Source organism: Rhinoraja longicauda, chromosome 16 (genome assembly GCF_053455715.1).
Source record: "Rhinoraja longicauda isolate Sanriku21f chromosome 16, sRhiLon1.1, whole genome shotgun sequence".
Lineage (NCBI taxonomy): Eukaryota > Metazoa > Chordata > Chondrichthyes > Rajiformes > Arhynchobatidae > Rhinoraja > Rhinoraja longicauda.
In genome coordinates this window covers 2,872,520-2,900,518 of record NC_135968.1, presented here as the reverse complement: position 1 = coordinate 2,900,518, position 27,999 = coordinate 2,872,520, and the positions used below count along the sequence as shown (strand labels likewise).

At 46.9% G+C, this 27,999-nt stretch overlaps 1 protein-coding gene across 1 annotated transcript; it reads right to left on the bottom strand.

The window, feature by feature from the left end:
- Positions 1–100: 100 nt before the first annotated feature.
- On the bottom strand, positions 101–27,319 carry LOC144601382 (immunoglobulin epsilon heavy chain-like). The gene is made up of 12 exons (XM_078413451.1): positions 27,172–27,319; positions 26,733–27,050; positions 26,517–26,621; positions 26,299–26,322; positions 16,495–16,794; positions 10,943–11,251; positions 6,342–6,644; positions 5,939–6,256; positions 5,041–5,343; positions 4,165–4,482; positions 2,228–2,548; positions 101–805 (listed from the first exon to the last, which is right to left on the bottom strand). The coding sequence occupies exons 1-12, from the start codon at positions 27,215–27,217 to the stop codon at positions 420–422; spliced, it is 3,051 nt and encodes a 1,016-aa protein (XP_078269577.1). The 5' UTR covers positions 27,218–27,319; the 3' UTR covers positions 101–419.
- Between the last annotated feature and the right edge of the window lie 680 nt (positions 27,320–27,999).

Genomic DNA, 27,999 nt, shown 5'->3' with positions numbered 1-27,999 from the left:
CATGAAAGCTGCTGTGCTTCTCCTAGAATGTGCACACCTCACATCCCAAGTTACTCATGTACTGCCACCCAAAACACACCAGTCAGGAACACGCACATAAAACCTTTTTCACATCACATTTATTGAACTTGTATTGGTACATTGACACATACATAGATTTAATACCTCGTGTGATCCCACACAGGGTTGAAATCTGATCAAACATGGCAGAAAAGTTCTGTAAAAGTATCCAGAAGCTCAGACATTTGTGGTGAATTATGACTGTGGCAAAATTTGATTCTTGTGTCGGATTTAAAAAAAAATGATTTACAAAGGTTCACATTTTGATGAAGTATTAGGGAGCTAACCCATCATCCTCTGGGTCAGTTAATAATCCAGAAATGAACAAAACAAGTGTTTTATAAATGAATCATGGGGTGTTATACACAAGATTTAAAGCTATCAGTCAGAACAAGTGAGACATTGACCAGAGTGGGTTTGCTGTGAGATTTATTGATGCTTCTGAACAGGCTGGTTGTGATGGACCCATGTCCCACCACACAGGAGAACGTGGTGCCGCTGTTCCACTCCTCTGGAGAAACCTTCAACTGACTGGTCATGGTGTTCCACCTATTTCTGGTGTCCTTGGTCACGGGCTGGTTCACGATCCCTGTCTTCAGAAGGGTGTCGTTGGCCATCCAGGCCACATAGATGTCTTCTGGAGAGAATTTGGTGACCAGGCACGTCAAGGTGGCCGTCTCATCCGTCTCCACCTCATCCAATGAAGGGGGGAGAAGGTAGACTTGAGGACGAGTCACAACTCCATCTGGGAACAGAGAGAACCTGAGTTAGACTGAATCTGTCGGTAATTCTGTACTTCCCCAACACATTCTAATCTTATACTGACATGGACAACGTTTACATCCAGAGGGACCTCAGTTCACCAGAAACTAAAGGCTTTTCCTTTCTGCTCATTGTAGTGATGTGTGGAATAGAATCATGCCTCTGGTACATTTTACAGAGTTGCCTGGTGGCGCAGCGGTAGAATTGCTGCCTTACAACACCAGAGACCAGGGGTTCGATCCCGACTATGGGTGCTGTCTGTTTGGAGTTTGTACGTGACTGCGTGGGATCGCTGGTCGGCGCGGGCTTGGTGGGCCAAAGGGCCTGTTACTGCACTGTATCTCGAAACTAAACTGAACTATAGCTTCCAGTGAGTTTAAATTTGGTCGTTCATCAACAGGAACCATTGAATGCAGAGACTCTATAGAAAGTGGAACTCAGTCCTTGGACCTGCCTCGTCCTGTGCTGTCTGTTCCATCTTCCCTTCTGCTTAAATGATCTGTTGGACTTTGGTCTGTGCCTTAAGCTCCCTGCCCTTCCAGTCCTGACTCAGTCTGCACCTCGGCTTGTGAAAGGTGCAAATCCCTCTCCCTCGACTCTATCAAAGCAGCTCACGCTGTGGGAACCAGTGTGGTTTTGAGCGACGGTGTCGTGGTGACTTGGGATTTTAGTGATGTGGTTGGTCAGGAGAGCTTAGTCTTCTTTTAGTCCCTCACACTCTCTGACCATCTGTAAGTCCACCCTAATATCCATTAGATATCCACTGGAGTTCAGAAAAATCCGAAGGAATCTGATAGAAACTATTGAATTCTTAACTGGATTGGACAGATGAGGCGTAGGAAGCATGTTTCAGATATTGGGGAATCCAGACCAGGAGATGACAGTCTGGGGTGAAGCTGTGTAGGTGTGAGAGGGGGAGAAATGTCTTCACCCAGACAGTGATGAACCTGGGCATTCTCTGCCACAGACAGCACTGAAGCCCAATTATTAAATATATAGAAACATAGAAAATAGGTGCAGGAGGAGGCCATTTGGCCCTTCGAGCCAGCACCGCCATTCATTGTAATCATGGCTGATCATCCACAATCAGTAACCGGTGTCTGCCTTCTCCCTATATCCCTTGACTCTGCTAGCCCCTAGAGCTCTATCTAACTATTTTTTTAATTCATCCAGTGAATGAAATGCAAGAATGAGTTGGATACAGTTCTTGGGGTAAAGGGATCAAGGGATATGGAGAGAATGCAGGAAGCGAGTACTGAATATGGATGATCAGCCGCTCATATTGAATGTGCGTGCAGGATCGAAGGGCCGAATGGCCTGCTCCTGCAATTATTTTCTATGCTGGATGTGATAAATCAGTCCATTTGCTCAGATTAGATTCGCACCAACCTCTGTCCACACGTACCTGTCTGCTTCTTGATGGATTTCCTCTCCGGCGTTGGCAAACTCTTGTCCTCCACCACACATGTGTACAGAGCCCCATTCTCCCACTCTGCAGCGGGGACCGTCAGTCCGCTGGTGATGGTGTCTGCACCTCCGATCCTCTCTTCACCCAGAGGTGTTACCCCGTCTTCTCTCTTCATTCCATTCACTTGCCAGGTTACCCTGAATCCCTCTAAATCACTGTGAACCACCTTACACAGAATGGTGGCTGTCTTGTTCATCCAGATCTCTTCGAAGGAAGGTTTGCTTAAAGTGACCGAGGGGCGGGTATCTGGACATTCATCTGGGAGAAATCACAATTATCATGTCACCGTTCCCTGATGGAGCAGCTTGTCACTGAAACACCAACATTTCGTGCTCATCTCCACCAAATGATATGGCGGTCCATCAACATCAGAGAGATTTATCTGCAGTGGTGAAGGAATGAAGCTTCCTATTGATCCCACAAGGAAACCCTGCCGAACAACGTGAATGGACAGGTTGACCACCAGGGGATCGCCGCACGATGGCTGCCTCGCCAACTGTCTGTCTTCATCTTTTGCATTCTTTGTGTTTTTAGTTTGTTGTAAAATGTATGTTTTAGCTTATCTTTAGTGTTTGTATTTGTGGGGGTGGGGGAAACTATTTTTATCTCTTTCCTCGACTTTTGCCGTGTGGTATCTCCGTCCGCACTGCGGCCTGACATCGTGGAGTTGGCAGCCTCTTGTTTGGGACTTCTAGAGCTGCAAAACCGCAGAGCCTGCGGACTTTAACATCTTGGAGTGGGCGATGCCTTTGCCAGGGGTCGGCCTTTGGTGCTCCAACCTGCGGGAGCTGCGGACTTTAACATCGTGAAGCTCACGGTCCCTGGTTAGGGACCGATTTGGGGAACTCCAAGCCACAGGAGTTTTGACCGTCCCGATGTGGGAGCCTAGACTGCCCCGACGTGGGAGCTCGATCACCGGCTGCGGATGGTTCGACTCCCCCGACCGCGGGAGGGAAGGAGGAACGAAGATAAGACTTTATTGCCTTCCATCACAGGGGGGAATGTGGAGGAGCCGCTGTGGTGGATGTTTATGTCAAACTTTTATGTATTTTGTGTGTCATGTTGCTTTTTCGGTATGACTGTATGGCAAATCAAATTCCTCGTATGGTGCAAAACATACTTGGCTAATAAATTACGATTACGATTATGATTATGACATTATTTGACAGTTTTGTGATCACCAAACCTTTAACCAGCTATTTACTGAATCAAATGCAGAAAATACCCTCTGTGGAGAGGCAAATAGAGCTAATGTTCGAGGTCAAAATGTTCAATTCAGTTTAGTTTATTGTCACGTGCACCGAGGTACAGTGTAAAGCTTTTGTTGCGTGCTAACCAGTCAGCGGAAAGTTCTTCAATTTATATTATAAAATGTAAGCACCGGCAATATTTTATTTAGTCACAAGTGGAATGAAGAAGGGTCTCGACTTTGTGTCCTTTCATTTAGTCACAACTGTTTAAATGCAGTTTGTATCCATGAGGTGTAACTAAACTCTGCTGCTGCTTTGTCAGAATGTTGTGTGTTGCAGCCGGCCTGCAGAGACTGCTACACATTGCCACGCTGGGGCGGGGAGAGAGCTGCTCTGATGGACATTCTGTCACAGCTGAGGCACTCACTCACATTAAGTACAAAGGCAGAGGGAAAGCCCGTTTGGAAGAAGAGTATCGTGGATCTCCACCATGTCTGGCCTGTCAACTGGCGTGGATTGCCCTCAAGTTACTAAAGCAATGTCAAAGATACAATTATTTCTGTGGCCAGACTCACTTACAAGCCCACAGCAGGATTGCACCATGTTACAGTGTTGCCCATGTGTGGCACAGTTTACAGCACACAGCAAACAATGTGGAGAGTGAGGTGAAACCCAGGAGCCTACCTTGGCTGTTCTTCACGTCCTTCGTGAGGATGGTGTTGGAGGCGTGATGATGCACTGTACAATTGAAGCGTGAGCCTGACTTCCAATCCTCTGTACTCACGGTCAGGAAATACCTGGCACTGAAAGTGCCGCCCTGCTCCAGAGCAGTCGGTGTAGCGCTGGTGTTGATGGAGATCAGGGCACCGTCTTTCCTCCAAGTGACGTTTATGAGGTCTGGGTAGAATCCAGAGACCACACACTCAAGGGTGACCTTGTGGCTATGCTTGGTCTCTTCGTGTGCTGGAAGCAGCAGTCTGACTTCAGGTTTTTTTGGCTCAACTGGAACAGAGGAAAATAAATGTTAAACTCTCTCATAGTCATAAAGTGATACGTGTTGAAACAGGCCCTTCAGCCCAACTTGCCCACCTCGGCCAACCTGTCCCATCTAAACTAGTCCCACCTGCCCGTGTTTGGTCCATATCCCTCCAAACCTGTCCTATCCATGTACTTGTTTAACTGTTTATAAATGTTAGGATAGTCCCTGCCTCAACTACCTCCTCTGGCAGCTTGTTTCATACATCCAATACCCTTTGTGTGACAATGTTACCCCTCAGATTCCTATAAAATCGTTTCCCCTTCACCTTAAATGTATGTTCTCTGGTACTCAATTCACCTAATCTGGGCAAGAGACACTGTGCATCTCCCCGATCTATTCCTCTCATGATTTTACACACGTCAAAAAGATATTCCCTCATCCTCCTACGCTCCAAGGAATAGAGTCCCAGCCCACTCAACCTCTCCCTATAGCTCAGACCTTGTAGCCCTGGCAACATCCTTGTAAACCCTCTCTGTACCCTCTCTCTCTCATTGCCATTTAATCACTGGTCTGTTTCCCACCTTTGTTATGGTGGGTCCGTGCTGACACTGGTGAGGATGATGGAGATCGTTGGGCGGAGCACACAAACTCCACCCCGCTGGTCCACTCTTCCACACTGGTCCAGAGTTCACTGGTAACTGGGTCTCGCGTGCCTTCACGGCTCGGTGTACGGGTCACAACTCCTTCAGTTCTCTCCTTTCCTCCCACCTTCCAGGTGACATGGACCTGGCTCGAATCAGTACAGATCACTGTGCACACCAGCGTAGCGGTCTTGTTGATCCAAATCTCTTTTATGCCAGGATTTTTAATCAAGACGGACAATTCTGTGGATCAGAAATGGAAAACTTCAGAATTTTAGTTGATACTCATCTGTTACTAATGGAAAGCCAGGGCAGAAATCCAAATAGGTGTCTTATAAATAAACTTTAAGATTTTTATGTCATCACATAAAAGACTGATCAATGACAGATCAAAGTAGTCACTGGCTAGATTTATTGCACAAAGAATTGCAGAAAAACTCGTGTTAAATAGTAGGCTGGGTATTTTGACTGAAAAAACAGATCAAAGGACCCATCAACAGGGATGTGACTCTCTTTCCCAGAACCATGATCTGCTGGTACATTACAGGGGCACAATTTGATATATGCTTTGCTTGGAACCCCTACAGCATCAATTAGTAATACTGAGCAACATGAATGAGAAAAGCAACTTTTCTCCCTGTGGGCCAAGTCCGGGATTCCCTCAGTTTAACAATGTTACATGCTGATATCCCAGTCTTACTCTGACCATGTCCCTCACCATCTCTGAAACCTTCACCACACACACACACACACACTGCAACACTGTCCTACAGTGCTAAACTTGCTGCGCCCTATTTTGCAAAAGATGTGATCATTCGAGTGAATCCCAGCATTTTACCTTGAAAGCTTTTCACTTTCCGGCTGATACTGGTGTTCGAGGGGGGATGAGACACTGTACAGCTGAAGACTGAGCCTTTCTTCCAATCCTCTGAACTCACAGTCAGGAAGTGGCTGGCACTGAAAGTCCCCCCCTGCTCCAGAGCAGTCGGTGTGGTGCTGGTGCTGGAGGAGATCTGGGCTCCGTCTTTCTCCCAAGTGACGTTAATGAGGTCCGGGTAGAAACCAGAGAGCACACACTCGATGGGGGCTGCGTTGTCACGCTTGGTCTCTTGGTGAGCTGGAGGCAGCAGTCTGACCTTGGGACTTTTAGTCTCAACTGGAACAGAGGAGCAAAGTAGATGTTAAACTCCCTTGCTCATGGTAACTAATGTTGGCCATATCTTTGCTGATCTCTTGCCCACCTTTGGCACTTTCTGTCCGTGCGGACACTGGTGATGATGATGGAGATCGTTGGGCAGAGCACACGACCTCCACCCCACTGGTCCACTCCTCCACACTGGTCCGGAGTTTACTGATCACTCTGTCTTGGGTCCTTTCCCCTCTCTGTTGGCAGGTCACAGCCCCTGTAGTTCTCTCCCTTCCGCTCACTTGCCAGTAGATTTGGACTTGGCTCAGATCAGCACCCACTACCATGCACACCACAGTAGCGGTCTTGTTGATCCAAATCTCTTCAGTGGAGGGATTTTGGATAAAGACAGACAATTCTGCAGATGAGAAATAGAAAGCTTACAAACCGGACAAGGTCTGGTGTTGTCGTCGTTGATCAACTGGACTCTGACGACTTGCATTCATTTTCCAGACTCACTAGATTGACTTGTGCACAAGGAGAGCAGCACAGTCCCAGTTACCTACTGCTCTGAAATTCCACTCAACATTTATACAGAGTTTGACCCTTGAAATTATGCGCACACTCTAATTTCTTATAATCAAACACAATACATTCTCCACAACACTTATACAAATACAATAACACTAATACAAATAAAACTACATGCTATTCAATTCTTTATTGGTATTCAATTTTAGTGCACCATGCACCATAGAAAGCATTTTATCAGGATGCATCACAGCACGGTTTGGGAACAGCTCCATCCAAGAAATTGCAGCGAATTGTGGTTGCAGCCCAGCCCATCACTCAAACAAACTGACTCCATTTATACCTCACGCTGCCTCGGCAAGGCCAGCAGCATAACCAAGGACGAGTCGCACCCTGGCCACTCCCTCTTATATCCTATCCCATCAGGCAAAAGGTATAGAAGTGTGAAAACGCACATCTCCACATTCAGGGACAGTTTCTTCCCAGCTGTTATCAAGCAACTGAACCATCCCCTCACTAACTAGCCCTGAGCTACCATCTACCTCACTGGAGACGCTCGGACATTACCTTGCACAAAACGTTATTCTCTTTGTCATGTATCTGTATACTGTGGATGGCTTGATTGTAATCATATAGTCTTTCCGCTGAATGATTAGCACGCAACAAAGAGCATTTTCACTGTACCTCGGTCTACGTGACAATAAACCAAACTAAACTAACCCAAACTAAACAGCCCTCGGCCCACTCAATGGGCAGTGCATCCCCCACCGTAGACTTTTACTCCTTCCACCATCGACACTTCACGCTGCCTCGGGGAAGCAGCCAACATCATCAAGGAATTGCAGAAAAACTCGTGCTAAATAGTAGGCTAAATAGTAGGCTGGGTATTTCGACTGAAAAAACAGATCAAAGGACCCATCAACAGGGATGTGACTCTCTTTCCCAGAACCATGATCTGCTGGTACATTACAGGGGCACAATTTGATATATGCTTTGCTTGGAACCCCTACAGCATCAATTAGTAATACTGAGCAACATGAATGAGAAAAGCAACTTTTCTCCCTGTGGGCCAAGCCTGGGATTCCCTCAGTTTAACAATGTTACATACTGATATCCCAGTCTTACTCTGACCATGTCCCTCACCATCTCTGAAACCTTCACCACCCACACAACCTTCAGTAAAGGTGGCATTCTTCCAACCCTGGGCACTCATAAGACTGCACTCCTTTCACCTTTGTATCACTTGCTGTGTCATGTTACACACACTTGCTCACAAGCACCAAAGCTCACTCAGCAGATCTCCCCATCTCTCCTCCTTGAAATGAAGAGTGACGGTAAATGTGAATCCAGAAGTTGTCGATCTGGTGACATGAGTTCAAATTCCAACCCGTGATCTGGGAATTTAAATTCTATTAATGCATTCTGACGTAAAACGCTTCCGTTGGTGGTGAAGCATGTCGATAGTTCACTGTTGTACTTCACGGAAGGAAATATGTCATCGTATCTGTTCTGGCCACTACACAACTCCACACCGGTAGCAAAATGGCTACAGGCTGATGTCAGTTTTGTGTGACTGTGCTCCAGTGAAGTCTTGGAGGCGTTTCAGTAATTGATAGCAACTATCTGAAATAAATTAGTGGCTGACTATCCAGCAACAGCAGAGCAAATCATAAATCCGTAGAAGTATCAAGGTCCCCTCCTGCTGCAGATTGGGATGAAATTCTGCATTAGATGTACTTTCCCGTTTCACTTCAGAATCACTGGGCGAGGAAGAGAATGATTCTTCATCCATTGCCTCTGACCTGCACTGCCACGTGTCTTCTGAAACACCATCATAAGTCTAGTTCCACTCAGCTCACTCTCGTGTGTGCACTGTTTACACACTCGGTCACTTTGGGCCACATGAGGTGTTTGTGCTCTCAAACACTTATTGTGGAGGGTTGATTGCGTTTGTATCAGAATTGAAACTTTCAGTGAGCCTGGGAGTCAAAGCCTTCAGCTGGGTAGAAAGCAGAGTTCAGACACACTGTGTCTGTCTGACATTTGTCAGTGTATGATGTTGTCTATTTCACAAACCCTCCTTCTTTAAGCAAAATGGTGAGCAAATTCCTTTCAAAAATAGTTCTGTGCATGATATTCGTCTGGATGAAAGTTGTTGCAGTGTCATCAGAAATTTGTAAGCCTAGTTTAACAGTGGACAATGTTCTTGCTTTGTGAATCTTGTTTTAATCTGCAATGTGATATTGTTGAACATGTGGTTTTGCAAGATGGTCAATCCCGTCCCATATCAGTGACAGTCTTGTAGTTCCACCATCCCGGTGTGGGGGGAAATCGCTTCATATGAAACCTGACAGAGTATGGTTACTCTCCATGCTGTAAAATATTGGTATCTTCCACAAGAGACATTTTGTATTGCTTATCCTTGGATGATTATAACAAACCACGTCCATTCCTTGCAACATTCATTGCATTCCCTGAGTTTCTCCCTTGGACTGAGGTCTGTGTTTGGGAGACAATAGACAATAGGTGCAGGAGTAGACCATTTGGCCCTTTGAGCCAGCACTGTCATTAACTGTGATCGTGGCTGATCATCCACGATCAGTACCCCGTTCCTGCCTTCTTCCCATATCTCTTGACTCTGCTATCTTTAAGAGCTCTATCTACTATAACTCTCTCTTGAAAGCATCCAGAGAATCGACCTCCACTGCCTTCTGAAGGAGGTGGTTTAATAAATGGCAATTTGTGCTAACCAGTTTTCATCCAAAGCCAGTGTAGGACAGGAGACCAATTAGAGCCAATAGACAATAGGTGCAGGAGTAGGCCATTCGGCCCTTCGAGCCAGCATCGCCATTCAATGTGATCATGGCTGATCATTCACAATCAGTACCCTGTTCCTACCTTCTACCCATACTTCACTATCTTTAAGAGCTCCATCGAGCTCTCTCTTGAAAGCATCCAGTGAATTGGCCTCCACTGCCTTCTGAGGCAGAGAATTCCACAGATTTACAACTCTCTGACTGAAAAAGTTTTTCCTCATCTACGTTCTCAATGTACCCCTTATTCTTAAACTGTGGCCCCTGGTTCTGGATTCAAGAGCCCTGCATCTTGCCTCACCAGTTTGCCTTTATAAAGGATCACCCAATTTTTTACTGAGCCACTTTGACATTTCACACAGTTCACCTTAAACATCTCCTGCCTCGCGGTCTCTGGGTGGTCCTTGCTGACTGGAGTCAGAGCATGAAGGAATCTAGTCAGTGGCACTGGGATGTGAAGCAGCAATGTCCACAAATGAATGAGTATACAGGCAACGAGTGGAGGGGAGAGGGTGGCAACGTGAATTGGGTATTTGTCCTCACTCTGGTACACTTTGATCCCAATGGATACCAGGGGTTGGATTTGAATCTTATCAATGGGTTGTAATAATAGAATGACAAATTCCATACGCAGCCAATTACTTTATTTGACACTTTCCTCCCCAACAATGATACTGCCCGGTAGAACCATCTGAGAATGTCACATTGAGATTACTCTGGTAGAAGAACTTCGGCATACACTTCGAACAGCTGGGACGTTCTCCACCTGGAAATGGAAGGTTCATGGATTTAAGTGTTAAGAGATTTTCACCTCCCCTCCTGTGTTGAAGAACAGGAGATCCACATATTCCCAGTCTGTGTCCTCAGTATTTATCAGCATGAGTTTATGCCAACCATGATCAACTGCTTCACTTTGTCCAGGATCAGACAACACTTTAAAGAGGGTGGAGATGAGTTCAAAAATAATCCAGGGCACCTACATTTCAATGAAAAAATATTCTACAGAACAGATTCTCCGGAAACAGTGGAAAGGGATGGATTTGGAGAAACAAACACAAAGAAGACAGTGAGAAGGGAAGAGAGATTTTCTCCAGATGTCAGATGGGACCTGTGGTTTATTCACTGCCCCATTTTTCTTACCACTGCACACAAAGGGAACTAGAGGAGTGAGAATAAACACACTGGTGACCTTCCTCTCTCCATGTCCTGCAGAATGAGTTAGAATTACTGGTGGAAGGCATTGGCATAAATTGCAAAAGCAAAATCTGAAAATAGTACGTCGCTCAACAGGACTGATCTCAGGGACTGGAATTTGGTTGAAATGTCAGTAAGATTGTTTAATACTGTAAGTAAATTCACAGACACCACTCACCCTCTTGATATCTCATGTTGATCCTTTTCCTGAAGCCGGAAGGTTCGTGGCTCACTTCACAAGTATATTCCTGTTTGTTGGTCCATTCCTCCACAGGCAACCGCAGGTAAGCAACTGTTTGAAATCCACCGTTACTTCCCGGAGTGGACGGGAGAACAATGCCTTCTTGCACAACTCCAGATTTTTCCCAGGAAACTTTAATATTGTCAGGAGAGAATCCAGATATCATGCAGCCCAGGACAGCAGTTGTTTGATTGTGGATAACCTCCGGGGATGGAACAAGTGGGATGAGCTGTGGAGCTCTATGAGCTGTAACATATTTAATATCTGTTATTACATGATTCCTTCAGCCACAGTGTAGGACTCCACTCTCCCAGCGTCTGGGACAATAGACAATAGGTGCAAGAGGAGGCCATTCGGCCCTTCGAGCCAGCACCGCCATTCAATGTGATCATGGCTGATCATTCTCAATCAGTACCCCGTTCCTGCCTTCTCCCCATACCCCCTGACTCCGCTATCTTTAAGAGCTCTATCCAGCTCTCTCTTGAATACATTCAGAGAATTGGCCTCCACTTCCTTCTGAGGCAGAGAATTCCACAGATTAACAACTCTCTGACTGTAAAAGTATTTCCGCATCTCAGTTCTAAATGGCCTACCTTTTATTCTTAAACTGTGGCCCCTTGTTCTGGACTCCCCCAACATTGGGAACATGTTTCCTGCCTCTAACGTGTCCAACCCCTTAATAATCTTATACGTTTCGATAAGATCTCCTCTCATCCTACTAAATTCCAGTGTATGCAAGCCTAGTCGCTCCAGTCTTTCAACATATGACAGTCCCGCCATTCCGGGAATTAACCTAGTAAACCTGCACGCCCTCAATAGCAAGAATATCCTTCCTCAAATTTGGAGACCAAAACTGCACACAGTACTCCAGGTGTGGTCTCACTAGGGCCCTGTACAACTGCAGAAGGACCTCTTTGCTCCTATACTCAACTCCTCTTGTTATGAAGGCCAACATTCCATTGGCTTTCTTCACTGCCTGCTGTACCTGCATGCGTCCTTTCAGTGACTGATGCACTAGGACACCCAGATCTCGTTGTACGTCCCCTTTTCCTAACTTGACACCATTCAGATAATACTCTGCCTTCCTATTCTTACCACCAAAGTGGATAACTTCACACTTACCCACATTAAACTGCATCTGCCATGCATCCGCCCACTCACACAACCTGTCCAAGTCACCCTGCAACCTCATAGCATCTTCCTCACAGTTCACACTACCACCCAGCTTTGTATCATCTGCAAACCTTGTCAAGTGCCCCAGTACCAGCCCTCCCCACAATGCTGGTGATATGCTGGTGATGTGTTGATATGGTGGATCCCACAGTGAGATGCTGGACAGAGCTGTGATTGGGAGGCTGGGTTAGAACCCAAGCTTCCCCAGCAGTGTGGCCACTCTGCAGTGATAAGAGTGGAGCTGGGTAAGTGGGGCTGGCATACAGACCATCCGTGATCTCAGTGTGTGCTGGAGCAGACACAGGAACAGCACTGCCATCACCGGTTCCAGTGAGCAGGAATAGATGAGACACAATTGTTTCTATTGGCAGGAGGTTTGGGAATTACAACTTTAAGTTGCCTTAACCTCAACTTTGTCTGTAACTCGTTTCCACCCAGCCCACAGCTAACATAAAGGCATGTTTCCTTCATCACCATTACTTTTTTGCTTATCTTTTGATCATCTACATCAGTGGTTCCCAACCTGTGGGTCGCGACCCCAAACGGGGTCGCGACACCAATGCCATGGGGTCGTTAAATGATTTTGAGCTGATATGAATATTATATAAAACACGGTGAAATGCATATTAAGATAGTTATATAAATTCATACTATGAAACTAAATGTAACAGTTCCCTAAGTCACTCAACACAACGTGTTGTCACTCAAGCCAGTATTGAACATGTTTGGTTTCTGTTTTGTCTTGGTCGCGCCACCGCTGTCGCTCCTCCCACTTACCTAGTGTTGTACGCGCGCTTGCAGTGACACGTAGTTAGTTTTGTTCGAGTGATTCTTAACCCTTTAAAAATGAGTGTAAGAAAGAGAAAGTACAGTGATGATTTCTTGAAATGGGGATTCACTGACATAGTTAATGCAGGTGTGGAAAGACCACAGTGTGTAGTATGTTTGGAAGTTCTTGCTCATGAGTCTATGAAACCAGCTAAACTTCAAAGACATCTCGAAACTAAGCACCCTGATTTGAAAGATAAAAGTATTGACTTTTTTAAAGCAAAAGTTGTTGGTGTCAAAAGCCGCCGGCTTGATAGCAGTGGATTATTTCAAAACAAAAATGTAGCCGCCATTGAAGCTTCATACACGGTTGCATTAAGAATAGCACGTGCTAAAAAGCCACACACAATAGCTGAGAATCTTATTTTTCCATGCACCAAAGATATTGTACGTCTCATGATCGGTCCTGAAGCGGTAAATAAATTATCGCTTCTATCCGTGTCAAACAATACGGTAAAACGAAGGATAACAGATATGTCCGAGGATATTTTATGCCAAATTATTCAAGAATTAAAAGAAACTCCAACTGGGCTGTTCAGCATACAGCTTGATGAAACTACTGATGTGACAAACTTTGCACAACTTCTTGTGTATGTTCGTTATTATAAAAATGAAAAAATTAAAGAAGAATTCTTGTGTTGTAAGCCTCTGCAAACTTCAACTACTGCTGCTGATATTTTTGATTTAATTGATGATTTCTTTAATGAACATTCAATTGAATGGAAGAAATTATGCGGAGTTTGTACTGACGGGGCACCTGCAATGCTCGGCTGTAAGTCTGGCTTCCAATCGTTGGTTAAAAAAGTGACTCCAGAAGTAATTGGGACTCACTGCATGATTCATCGACAAGTATTAGCTACCAAGACGTTACCTGAACCATTGAAAGAAGTGCTTAACCGAGTGATTAAAGCAGTAAATGTCGTTAAATCAAGGCCACTTGCAACACGGCTCTTCAAAGTTTTATGTGAGGATTTGGGATCAACGCATGAAGCACTATTGTTTCACACAGAGGTAAGATGGCTCTCGAAAGGAAAGGCGTTGAAGAGATTTTTTGAATTAAGAGGAGAGCTTCAAATATTTCTCGATTCTCAAAATGCAAGCGAATATGAATCATTGTTGACGGATGAATTTACGTTGTGCAAATTGGCATACCTGGTCGACATTTTTGAGATATTTAATAGTGTTAATACAGGATTACAGGGTAAGGAAAGTACGATAATATCTTTGTCTGAAAACATATCGTCTTTCAAAATGAAATTGGAACTCTGGATCACCAAAATTAACCATAAGAAATTATACATGTTCCCAACACTTGTCCAATTTGTTGAAGAAGCGGCAAATGAAATTAACATCGATGACTTATATAGCTTGATACAAGAGCATTTGGAAATTCTTACTGTTCGATTAAGAAGTTATTTTCCTGATGAATGTTGCAAATCTTTCTCCCTTACAATCAACCCATTCAATGCCAATGTATCTAATATCCCTGAAGCAGCAGAAGAAGAGTTCATCGACTTAAAAAACAATTTTGAAGCTAAATCATGGTTTGGTGAATTGCAACTACAAGAATTTTGGGCAAAAAGTTTCCAAAAATTCCCAGTAATATCAGAAATCGCGATAAGGAATTTATTGCCCTTCCCAACAACTTACTTATGTGAAGCAGCATTCTCCCAACTTCTCATCCTTAAAAACAAATACCGAAATAAATTAAATCTGGAAGACGACTTGAGGTGTGCCATATCGACAACGGAGCCCAGGATAGAATTGCTAGCTAAAAAACTGCAATACCAGCCGTCTCATTAAAGTCAGTTCATAAACATATTTTACATAACGGTGGAAATTTGTGTGTTCGAACAATTTTGAATTGATTTGCAATTAATTAATGTTTGTAGGAGCTTTGGAATTTTTTATGAATAAATAATCTATAATTCAATAATCGCAATATATGGCAGTTTGTTGTACAAAAACCGAATGTATATATAAGATATTTTAAGGGTTGGGGTCGCTTCATGATTGCTTGTTCTAAAATGGGTCGCTATATTTGAAAGGTTGGGAACCACTGATCTACATACTAAAACTCTCGTTTGCGTGTTTGTTTGTTCCTGAACTACAGCCAAAACAGTACACGATAGCGCAACAATTTTAGGCCCACCTTACTCACCGTCATCCCTTTGGTGCTAATGGAAGAAGTTTCATTGAAATTGGTGTTATATTCTTTAAGTTATTGACATTTTATAGTTTAAATTTATATCCTAGGGATGGAGGGAGGGAGGAGGGATGTGTGGAGGGGGGGAGGGAGGGATGTGTGGAGGGGGAGGGAGGGAGGAAGGGAGGGAGGGGGATAAGAGGGGTTGAGAGGGATGGAGTGGGGGAGGGGAATGGGAAGGGAGGGGAGAGGGAGGGGAGGGGAAGGGAGAGGGGATGGAGGGAGGGAGGTGTTTGAGGGGGGAGTGGGGCGGGGAGGGGAGGGAGAGGGGAGGGGCTGGGGAAGGGGAGTGGAGGGAGGGGGTGAGGGGTGAGGGGAGAGGGGTAGGGGGAGGGGGGGAGGAGGAGAGGGGAGGGGCTGGGGAAGGGGAGTGGAGGGAGGGGGAGGGGAGAGGGGTATGGGGAGGAGGGGGAGGAGTGGAGGGGTGAGAGGAGAGGGGGGGGTGAGGGCGGAGAGGGTGCTGCACCAATGCAGGAGAGACTTGTGCCCAACGGGTCCACTTGGTCTAGTAGTTCTACATCTCTCCATAATCACCATCTGTATCTCTCTTTTCCCTTTCACCTTCGCTTTAAACCAGTATCTGCAGTTCCTTCCTACACAACTTTAAGTTAAGTGGCGAAAGGAGGTCAGATGGACAAGAGTAACTTACTTTGTTATGGCAGTAATGATCTGATCAGAACTGGAAGGCAGTGGTTAAAAGAGAGAGTGGAAGCAGATTCATGTCATTTCCACAGGGAGACTGGATTTCACTTGGTGAGGGGTCGGCTGCAGGGTTGAGGGGAAAGTGCAGGAAGAGTGAGGATGGTTTCAATCTCCATACTGTGCACGGGCACAATAGGTGTGGCTCTGTGTACAGCAGCTGATCTGGAGGGAGGTGTTTGGGTGGTAGAGAGCTGCAGGAATTAGACTAAGCAGTGGATAGAATGGAGGCAGATCAAGGCAGATCAAGAGCAGATGCTTCCTCCGTGCACCCCCCCCCCCCCAACATGATCTCCTCCCATATAAATTCTGTCTTTTTCCTTGAGCAGCAGCACTCTGGCTGAGAGGAGGAGAATGAATGAGCAAAATAATTAATTAGCTTCCTCCTGCATTGTCCCGCCCCCCCTGACATCAGTCTGAAGAAGGGTCTTGACCCAAAACGCCACCCATTCCTTCTCTCCCGAGATGCTACCCGACCTGCTGAGTTACTCCAGCATTTTGTGAATAAATCGAATTGTTCGACAAAGGCTTCCACTTCAGTCTTATCATCAGCTTTAAATAGACAACAAAATCTCATACTAACGTTCAGGCTTCTGGATCCTCGCTGTCACCGGCTTGTCTCCTGCCTTGCAGATGTAGACGTTATTACTGTTCCAATCTGCCGCAGGGACTCGCAGCAAGCTGCTCATTGTGTACTTGCTGTTTTGTCCCAACACTGGTGGGTACTTTGTGATTCCAGTGGTGATGTCCCCACTGCTGGTGGACCATGTCTGACTGATGATCTCAGGCTGGTAGTCCTTGACCAGACAGAGGAGGCTGATCTCTTGGTCAGATTCTGTGTTGCAGGAAGTGGTGATGTGGACTGAAGGCAAGGTCTTAACCTCTGAAATGTAAATAAATGAACAGTTGGTTCTGTATTAAATGGATTATTACCAGCGCGTGCAACAGGTTCATGCAGCTTCCTGAGTAAATGCAGGTGATTCAGGCCGAGAGAAGGTCGGGCAGAGCAGAGACATGGTTCCTTTGCAATCCCTTCACACCGTGCATGACCAAGCAGTGAAATGCTGATCACGCACCGGCCACTGGGGAGGCAGCTTCTGCCAAACAGAGGGACAAACCGGCCTGTGCTGTGGCTGAGGTGTCCCAGGTCAGGAAGCACATGGCACGGTACCAGATGGACCATATCCACAACCACCGGGACAAATGGTGCTGCATCTGGCCTGTTGTGGACCTTCCTCACGCAGGGCCCCGGGGAGTGTTGTACAACTAAGGGATCTTAGAGTGCAGGGACACAGATCCCAGCAAGCGTTGTCACAGGTAAATAGGTTGGTAAAAAAAGGTCTTCATGAGTCAGGGGTATTTATTCACAAAATGCTGGAGTAACTCAGCAGGTCGGGCAGCATCTCGGGAGAGAAGGAATGGGTGACGTTTCCCTTCTCTCCCGAGATGCTGCCCGACCTGCTGAGTTACTCCAGCATTTTGTGAATAAATACCTTCGATTTGTACCAGCATCTGCAGTTATTTTCTTATACTTCATGAGTCAGGGAATTGATATATAGTAACCCCTCGTTTTAATGGACCCCTTTATAGCAGATTTTAGATAGAGCGGATGCATCTGCCGAAACAACCCTGCCATGCATGGCTCCTGACCGCTTAGAGCCCCGGCTTCCAACTCCACCCCCAATCGCAAGTAAGCCCTTCGTCATCCACCGCACTGTCCGCTTGATGCAGCTGTTGTTGTTGTCCACTCCCTGATCGACTGCCGTCTCCTCCTCCCCTCACTCTGTCCACTCGGCCTCTCCCCTCCCCCCGCCATCTCCTCCCCACGCTCTGTCCATTCGGCCTCATCCCCCTCCCCCTCCCCCCCTACATCTCCTCCCCTCACTCTGTCCATTCGGCCTCACCCCCCCCCCCCCTGCATCTCCTCCCCACGCTCTGTCCATTTGACCTCATCCCCCCTCCCTCCTCCTCCATCTCCTCCCCTCGCTCTGTCCACGGCTTCCACCTCTCCCCTCCCTCCTCCATCTCCCATCGCTCTGTCCACGGTTTCCACCTCTCCCCTCCCCCCTCCATCTCCTCCCCTCCCTCTGTCCACTCAGCCTCTTCCTCCCTCCACCGCCGTCTCCTCCTCCTTCTCGCTGGAGTCACCAACATACTGCACCTTGGAAGCAGCAGCTGGTGAGAGGAGAGGGTGTCCCATGGTGACCATGCACCCTGTCAGTGACAGCGGCCTGAAGATAGCACTGCTGCCCAGAGGCTACAACATGAGCCACAACCACAGCCGTGTGACCGGACCGTGCGGTGGATGAAGAAGGGCGGGCTGGTGCGGAGCAGAAGCACTGGCGCCTGGTTTTAAGGTGAAATGACACATAGTGCTTGAGTAACCCAGCAGACTGAATCAGTCCCCACCTCACCTATCGATGTTCTCCAGAGATTCTCCCTGACCTGTTGAGTTACTCCAGCACTTTGTGTCTTTTTGTGTATTAATTAGCATCTGCATTCTTTGTTTCAACTGCAAACATGAATAATACCGTACTCGTATAAAGCAGACATTCGGCAATAACGGACGTTATCCCCCCACACCATGGTCCGTTAAAATGAGGGTTTACTGTTCTGAAGTTGGATGTTATACTGGAGAGTTATAAGAAATTGGTGAGGCTGAATTTGGAGTACAATGCTCAGTTTTCATCAAGCTAGGAAATATATCATTAGGCTAGAAGAGTGCTGAGAAGATTTACAAGAATGTTGCCAGGACTCGAGGGCCTGAGCTAGAGGGAAAAGTAGGGCAGGCTAGGACTTTCCTCCATTCCACCTCTAGGAGGCTGAAGAGTGATCCTATAAAGGTGTATAACATCATGAGGGGAATAGATAGGGTGAATGCACAGTTTTTTACACAGGATAGGGGAATCAACACAGGATAGGAGAACCAGAGGACAGGACATAGGTGTAAGATGAGAGGAGCAAGATTTAATAAGAACTTTCTCACACGCAGGGTGTGTGGACAAGCTGTCAGAGGAAACAGTTGAGGCAGGGACGATAACAGCATTTGAAAGACACTTGGACAGATACATGGATAGGAAAGGATTAGAGAACATGAGGTAAACATGGGCAAGTGGGACTAGCATACATGGGGCATCAGGCTGCCTTGCACGAGCTGAGCTGAAGGGCCTGTTTCCGTGCTGTATGACTCGATGTCTCTGAGTTATTAATGGGCTGGGAAATGCTTTGAGATGGCCTGGGGTTGTGGAAACCTTCAACAAAATTATAAAACCATCAAATAAAAGTGGAAATAGCGTGGTTGTCAGAAATTGTACTGAAAGAGTTTGATGAAAGATCACTGATGTGAAAGGGTGACTCTGCTTCTCTCCCCACAGATGCTGCCTGAGCTGCCGAGTGTTTCGTGCAGGAGGCTCAATAATGTCAGGCGGCGAGATTTGCAGCTCACAGTGTTTTCCATCCCAGGACCAGCAGGTGGTGAGTGCAGTTTAATATGGATCAATGTTCCTAATGTGGTCAGGAGGCGGGTCAGGGACTGGAAAACACATCATACTGGCAGCAGGATGCTGGGGTTGAGGAGCTGAGTGGACCAGCAGAGCACTGGGGTGAGGAGGGGCAGGGGCTGGGTGGAGCAGCAGGGTGCTGGGGTGAGGAGGGGCAGGGGCTGGGTGGGGCAGCAGGCTGCTGGGGTGAGGGGGTCGGTGGAGCAGCAGGGTGCTGGGGTGAGGAGGGGCAGGGGCTGGGTGGGGGGCAGGGTGCTGGGGTGAGTGAGTGGGGCAGCAGGATGCTGGGGTGAGGGGTAAGTGGGGCAGAAGGGTGCTGGGGTGAGGAGGGGCAGTAAAGTCAGAGTAAACTGCCCGTCTGGATTGCCATTCTGGGTGCATTTAGTGCCAATCACGTTGCTGGGACAGGGTCAAGTCAAGTCAATTTTATTTGTATAGCACATTTAAAAACAACCCACGTTGACCAAAGTGCTGTACATTTGATTAGGTTCCAATAGAAAAAAAAAATGAAAACATACAGTAGCACGCAAACAGTTCACAGCGCCTCCTCAATGAGCCTCAAACGCTAGGGAGTAGAAATATGTTTTGAGCCTGGACTTAAAGGAGTCGATGGAGGGGGCAGTTCTGATCGGGAGAGGGATGCTGTTCCACAGTCTAGGAGCTGCAACCGCAAAAGCGCGGTCACCCCTGAGTTTAAGCCTAGACCGTGGGATAGTGAATAGCCCCAAGTCGGCCGATCTGAGGGACCTGGAGTTAGAGAGGGGGGTTAGAAGATTTTTGATGTAGGGGGGGGAGTGTCCATTTAGGGCTTTATACGTGAATAAGAGGAGCTTGAAGTTGATTCTGTACCGTACAGGGAGCCAGTGGAGAGAGGCCAGAATCGGGGTGATGTGGTCCCTTTTACGGGTACCCGTCAGGAGTCTCGCTGCAGCGTTTTGGACCAGTTGCAGGCGGGACAGGGAAGATTGGCTGATCCCAGTGTATAGGGAGTTGCAGTAGTCTAGGCGGGAGGAAATGAAAGCGTGAATGATTTTTTCTGTGTCGTCGAATTTGAGGAAAGGTTTGATTTTAGCTATGGTTCGAAGTTGGAAGAAGCTGGCTTTTACCACAGCGTTGACTTGCTTATCAAATTTTAATGCAGAGTCAAATATCATGCCGAGGTTTTTGACATGCGGTTTGACTAGGCAGGATAGGCTTCCAAGACTGCCTGTTATCAATTTGATGGAGTCGGGGGGGCCGAATAGAATGACCTCAGACTTGCTCTCATTTAATTGGAGGAAGTTCTGTGCCATCCAACATTTTATGTCCTCAAGGCAGTGTGAGAGGCTGTTTAAATTTGACTGGTTGTTGGGTTTCAGGGGGAGGTAAAGCTGAGTGTCATCGGCATAGCAGTGGAAAGAAATGCCGTGCCTTTGAATGATTTGGCCAAGGGGGAGCATGTATAGAGAGAAGAGAATGGGGCCTAGGATTGAGCCTTGTGGAACTCCGCAGGAGAGGCTAGCTGGAGCAGAGGAATAACTGCCTATGTTGATGGCGAAACTCCTATCTTTGAGGTACGAAGCGAACCAGCTCAGGGCAGTGCCATCAATGCCAACCGCGTACCGGAGACGGTCAATAAGGATGGTGTGGTCCACTGTATCGAATGCTGCGCTGAGGTCGAGAAGGAGCAGGATTGCACAGTCGCCGGTGTCGATGGCGAGAAGCAGGTCGTTGTGTACCTTCAACAAGGCAGACTCTGTGCTGTGGTGGGCTCTGAAACCTGACTGGAAACTTTCCAGGATGGTGTTTTGTTGCAGGTAGGGCACTAATTGGTTAAGGATTGCCTTTTCAAGGACTTTTGACAGGAATGGCAGTTTGGAAATGGGTCTGTAGTTGCTAGGCAAGGTGGGGTCTAGGTTAGGTTTTTTCAGTAGGGGCTGGACCACCGCGTGCTTGAAACTGGTTGGAACAGTGCCAGTGGCCAGAGAGCTGTTGATAATAGAGAGGATGCTGGGACCAGCTATTGCAATGACATCCTTCAGAAGGGCAGTGGGGGCAGGATCAAGGGGGCAGGTTGCAGGTTTCATAGCGGAGATAAGCTTTGCAAGGGAGGATAGAGTGACGGGTTGGAAGCAGTCCAATTTAGATGAACAGACTAGTGAGACAGCTAGGTCACGGGTGGGGGGGGAAATGTTCATTCTAATATTCTCAACTTTGTTGGTGAAAAATTTAGCGAATTCTTCGCACTTAGCAGGGGACCCAACTAAGCTGGTACTGGGGGCGGGACATATGACAGAGGTAATTGTTCTAAATAGGACCTTGGATATAGGCTTGACTGGGCAAACACAACAGATCTCCTCCGCTGAGGTACAGCAGAGAAGCTGAGAGCCCATCATTACTGTGGATTAGTGCACAAAATCCAGGTTACTAACGGAAAAAAGTCTGACACAGGTCCAATCTGTCCCAGATTATTAACAGAGTGTAAATTCCACAGTTGTGGTGGAATTAAACAGGTCTATGGATTGTTCATCCATCCCTCTGGATTACTCGAGTGCTTTGGCCCATTGCCCAGTTCCCCAGCTCCTTCCCTCCCATTGCAGCCTGATGCCCGTCCATTGGATCACTGTACCTGTGGTGTCTCGGACAACATTCCCCCCTCACCAGCGGTTTGCCGATTCTGCTATGTGCAGAGTGAATCCACAGTCCCTCCTTTACAACAGGGCTCTACAGTGAACGTGCTTCACTGCCTGTGAAGGGCTCGGAGACACCATGAAACGTGCTCTGAATGACCACTGAGATTCATTGAGACACCAGCAGCCTTGGTTAATGGAGCAAAGCACTTGTTGGACAAACCCAGTCGGCTGACGGAGGAGGGCAGGAAATTAGAGCCGTTCCTCCGTCTGTGAACTGAGAAAAAGCAGTTCTTTAGTGCAGCAAAACTCATGTCAAAAACACCAAGCAACTTGACATAGAATCTAAACTACGGGCAGCAGTGAATTCACAATGTAGAATAAAAGGTATTGACTTACAAAGGATCTCTAAATGTTGTAATTTAATACAAAATGCAAAGAAAACCTGGTGGACTAAAACCGACATCTAGAACCAAGTACAACATTCTCTCATTATGTTCAAATCTGTCATTATAGCGAACCTTCGTTTTTTAACCAAACAGCATTAATTTTTTTTACAATCTTAAGAGCCTTCTGTGTTCTGAAACATTTACACAAGGAGTGTTTGACAGAGCAATGTAGAGGGAACTTCACTGTGTGTCAAACACTCAGTCCGTGCACTGGGAGTATGTAACAGTGAAGGAACTTCACTCAGTGTCTATCCGTACCCAGGTTGTGTGAGGGAACAGGTTGGAGGGAGCCTCACTAATTGTCTATCTTGTGCTGTACTTTCCCTGGGAGTGTTGGGACATGACAGAAGGAACTTTGTATCTAATCTGTAGCTGACAGCACAGTGACACGGGGAGATTTACTCTGCATTTGACTCATGCTCTGTCCGCCCTGGATGTGTTTGATGGGATCTCTTTGAGGGAGCATGTACTGGATTTACTAAATAAATGATAGTTCCATTGAATCTCAGAGCACAGAACGGGGCCATTCATCTGATTGAGCCCATGCTTGTCCTTTAGCTGAGTTGGACAAATGATAGGGCGATATTTGTGGGAGATTTCAACTTCCCTCATATTGACTGGGTATCCCACAATATTAAGTGCTTGGATGAGATGGAATTTGTTAACTGCATCTCACAAAGGTCCTGTAATCAACTCAAAGAAGGATCTGCTAGAACCGCTAGAGAGAATACAACACTAAACCTCCTCTTCAGATACGAGGAAAGGGAATGAAATGTCAGTGTGGAAGCATTTTTGGATGAGTGACCATAGTTCTTCTAGTTTTAAACACATAAAGCTGGAGTGACTCTACGGGTCAAACAGGATCTCTGGAGAAAAGGAATAGGTGATGTTTCAGGTCGAGACCCTTCTTCAGACTGAGAGTCCTTTCCCCTGACTCTCAATCTGAAGAAGAGTCTCGACCCTAAACGTCACCTATTCCTTTTCTCCAGAGATGCTGTTTGACCCGCTGAGTTATTCCTGCTTTTTGGATCTATCTTCAGTTCAAACCAGCATCTGCAGTTCCTTCCTACACTTGTACTAGTTTTAAAGTAGTTATCGAGAAGCATGAAACTGGCCCACAAATTAAGATCCTAACTGAGTTAAGGCTGATTTTGGAAACATTGGGCAGGATCTTGCAGTTTGTTTGGGAGAGTCTGTTAATGGTTAGGGGATGGCTGACATGTGGGAGGCTTTCATAAGTGGGATAGTCAGAGTGCAGGGGCAGCATATTCCTGTTAGGGTGAAGCCCAAGTCTGGTACGCTTAGGGAATCCTGGTTTTTGAATGATGTTAAGGCTCTGGTCAGAGATAAACTGGAGGTGTGCGTCAGATTATGGCTGTCGGGCTCAAGCGAATGCCTCGGTGAGTATAAGGAGTGTAGGAACACACTTAAGAATGCACTTGGGCAATAAAGAGGACCTGAAATGGTTCTGACAGGCAAGGTAAATAAAAATCCTAAGAGAGACTCGATAGTCAAATAAAGATAAAGTGATTGGGGAAAGAATAGGTCCCCTTAAAATTCAGATCAGCAAGGCCATCTTTGTGTAGATACAAGAGATGGGGCAGATATTAAATGAATATTTCCCATCCACATTAACTGAGGAGAAGATCATGGAAGCTAATGAGTTGAATCATAGGAGCTGTGATGTCTTAGATCATATACAATTGACCAAAGAGGAACTATTGGCAGCTTTTAAGTGCGTTAAGGTGGATAAATCCCCAGTGCTTTAAAACTGCATCCTCTGATCTTGTGGGAAGCTCGGGAAAATAATTTACTTTCCTTCAGAGGTATTTACATCATCTTTCACTGCAGATTAATCTCCAAAAGACTGGAGGGTGGCTGATACTGTTGCGCTATTTAAGAAGGACATTAGGGCCAAGGCAGGGATCTACATCAGTCAGCCTGACTTCATTGGTGGGAATGTCCCGAAGGACAGGAACTACCAGTGTTTGGATAGGCACGGAATGATTAGGGATTTTAAGAAGATCTAGATCACTTGGGAGGGTGGGCCAAGGATTTGGGAAGGTTTGTGTTTAGGAAATTGTGCCTTATGAACCTGATAGGGTTTAACAAGGTCTGGCATGGTGGGCTGGTCTGGAAGGTTAGATCACATGGAACCCAACATGAGCTAGCCAAATACATTCAAAATTAGTTTGGAGGAAGAGCCAAGGGGTAGTTGTGAAGTATTGCTTTTCTGATCGGAGGCCTGTGACAAGTGGATTGCTGCAGGGGTCACTGCTGAGACCACTGTTGTTTGTTATCTACATTAATTTAGAAGGATGAGAGGGGAACTTATAAAATTATAAAAGGACTGGACAAGCTAGATGTAGGAAAAATGTTCCCAATGTTGGGGGAGTCCAGAACCAGGGGCCACAGTCTAAGAATAAAGGGGAGGCCATTTAAAACTGAGATGAAAAAACACTTTTTCACCCAGAGAGTTGTGAATTTGTGGAATTCTGAAGGCAGTGAAGGCCAATTCACCGGATGAATTTAAAAGAGAGTTAGATAGAGCTGCTCTAGAGGGTAACGGAATCAAGGGATATGGGGAGAAGGTAGGCACGGTTTACCGTTTGTGGATGATCAACCATGATCACAATGAATGGTGGTGCTGGCTCGAAGGGCCAAATGGCCTCCTCCTGCACCTATTTTCTATGTTCCTATGTTTAACAGTTTGCCATGCAATATACTGAACATTGATGGTAAGTTTGCAGATGACACCAAAATCAGTGCATGAGTGGACAGTGAGGAAGGCTATCTAAGTTTACATGAAGATCTAGATCAGTTGGGAAAGCGAGCCAAGGTATGCCAAATGGAATTTAACTCTGACAAGTGAGGGGTGTTGAACTTTGGTATATCAAACCAGGGCTGGACTTACACAGTAAATGGCAGAGCCTGGAGAGTGTTGTTGAACAGACAGATTGGGGAATACAGGAGCATGGTTCGCTGAAAGTGGTGAGTTAGGTGGACTGGGAGGTGAGGTGGCTTTTGGCAGACTGCCTTCAATGGGAAGGGTACTGAGAGTAAACGTTGGGACATCATGATGCAGCAGTACAAGTCATTGGTGAGACCACACTTAGAGTAAGTACTGTGTGCAGTTCTAGTCTCCCAGCTACAGGAAGGATGCCATTAAATTGGAAAGGACTTGGAAAAGATTCACCAAGATATTATCTGCATATGTGGGGTTGTGTTTTAGGGAGAGGGAGGATAAGGTGGGATGTTTTTCTTTGGAGCGAAGGAGACTAGGCGGCAACCTTATTGAGGTGAACAAGATCATGAGGTGCATGGATAAGGTGCACGCTCAAATGTCTTTTTCCCCCAGGATAGATGGTTCTAAAACAGGGGGGCAAAGGCGTAAGGTGAGTAGAGATTTGAAAGGGGACTTCAGGGGCATTTTATTCACATTGGATAGGCAGTATCTGGAATGAGTTGCCAGAGGAAACTGTAAAAGCAGATAGAATTCTGATTATCCAGTAAATGGATCAGAAGGCTTCAGAAGGATATGTGCCCGATGGGACTAGCCCAGAAAGCCAGCTTGGTCAGCAGGCACAAGATGGACTGAAGGCAGAAGATGGTTAGACTCAGAGAAAGTGCAGCCTGTGCGGCAGTTCAACATGGTGGGAAATGTATTGTTGTTGGGTATATTCTAACTCTGGAGAAACCCGCCTGTCTCCAGGAAATCCGTGCAATTGTTCCAAATATCTCACCGAGTTCAGGTCAATTACAGAATTCGCAAAGACCGTCAATTAATAAAATACAACTGTGTAAAATGGAATTGAGGAAATGGTCTTACCTGAAGTCACTGTCAGCGAGGTTCCTGCACCCAAGTAGTCAAGATAGTATCACGGTGCTTCACCGCCGCTCACAAACCGCACAACCACATCCAGCACGAAATCCAACGGTGCCCAGAGTGGGCAGCGGCTTTATTAAACCCCTCCATCTGTGTCCGTGTGTCCCACACAACAGCGCCCGGTCTCGGCCATTGCAGCCGTGTAGTGGACAGGATATTACCCACCAGGACTGTCACCGTGCCTCTACCCACAGCGGCTCCTCGCTGCTTGTGTTCCCACATCTTCAGTGGAACTTGTCCCCTGTGGCAGATTATGCCCTCGGGATCTGGTTTATATCCACGGGTCCCGGGTAAAGGCGGCGGCGGCAGCGCCCAGAGAGGCTGATTTAAAGCGTTTGGTTGCGGCAGGTTTTTGTATGGAGGGAGTCCCATCTGTCACACTGTGCCACCCACGTAGTCTGTTGCACAGTAATAGGTGGCCGTGTCGTCCAGTCTCAGGCTGTTCATTTGGAGATAGACGTTGCTGCTTCTGTCACTGGAAAACTCGAATCGGCCGCTGAAGGCAGGCCCGTAATATTTCCTACTACCATACACCCTCCCCACCCACTCCAGCCCTTTCCCGGAGACCTGTTTCACCCAGTGCACGCTGTTGCTGTTGAGGTTGAAGCCGCTGGTGGCACAGGTCAGTTTGAGGGACCCTCCGGGCTTTGCCACCGCGGTCGGGGTCTGATTCAGCACGACCGCTGATTGAACGCCTGTCAATAAAAGAGAAAAGAAAGAGTAAGTTTAATGAACAGTTGACCAGGCAGAGGGTCAAAGAGTGACCGAGAAGCAGCCGGCCCCGAGTGGGGGTGACGCCGCCGCGGGGACACCCACCTGTCACACAGGACAGAAGGAGACAGAGATAAGCAGCGACCCCCATCGCTGTGCGCACTGAGACAGACTTGGACACTCCGGGAATCGGCGGCTTCAGCTCAGGCCGGGCTTTGTCGGGAGCCGCAGTCAGCGCTGTTTAAATAGGGAAGTGAGCTGAGAGTGAGAGGGAGCCGCGGCTTGAGCAGGTTGCCACCCACTGAAACCAGAGGGGCAGCTTCCTGTCCCGGCCCCCAGCACAGATTTCAATTCCCCAAAAGGTGTTTGTCTCCACAACACGCGGCGGGTGAGGGGCAATGATGAGATCCGGATTAAAGATCGATCTCACTCTGCTCCATCCACTCATTACAATGCTGAACACTTTGTGGAGCAAGAGGACACTCAGATACCCCAGTGAGGGGCTGAGTTAAAAGTCGGTGTACAGATATCCCCCTGAGAGAGAGAGAGACTGGGACACCTGTCAATGTAGATATCCCCTTATGAGAGCGGGGCCAAGGCTCACCGGTCAGTGTACAGATATCCCCCTGAGAGAGACTGGGACACCAGAGAGAGACAGATACCCCCCTGAGAGAGAGGGACAGAGAGACCGGTCACCTGTACAGATACCCCCCTGAGAGAGAGAGAGAGACTGGGACACCAGTCAATGTACAGATACCCCCCTGAGAGAGAGGGACTGAGAGACACAGATCAGTATTCAGATATCGCCCTGAGAGAGAGCGAGAGACTGGGACACCAGTCAATGTACAGATACCCCCCTGAGAGAGAGGGACTGAGAGACACAGATCAGTATACAGATATCCCCCTGAGAGAGAGCGAGAGACTGGGACACCA

Coding starts and splice junctions, on each gene's coding strand:
- LOC144601382 (XM_078413451.1), bottom strand. CDS start 27,217: ATGGGGGTCGCTGCTTATCTCTGTCTCCTTCTGTCCTGTGTGACAG. Junction 26,622..26,732: donor CTACGTGGGTGGCACAGTGT/GACAGATGGGAC, acceptor GATATAAACCAG/ATCCCGAGGGCATAATCTGC. Junction 5,344..5,938: donor GAAAGTGAAAAGCTTTCAAG/GTAAAATGCTGG, acceptor TCTGATCCACAG/AATTGTCCGTCTTGATTAAA.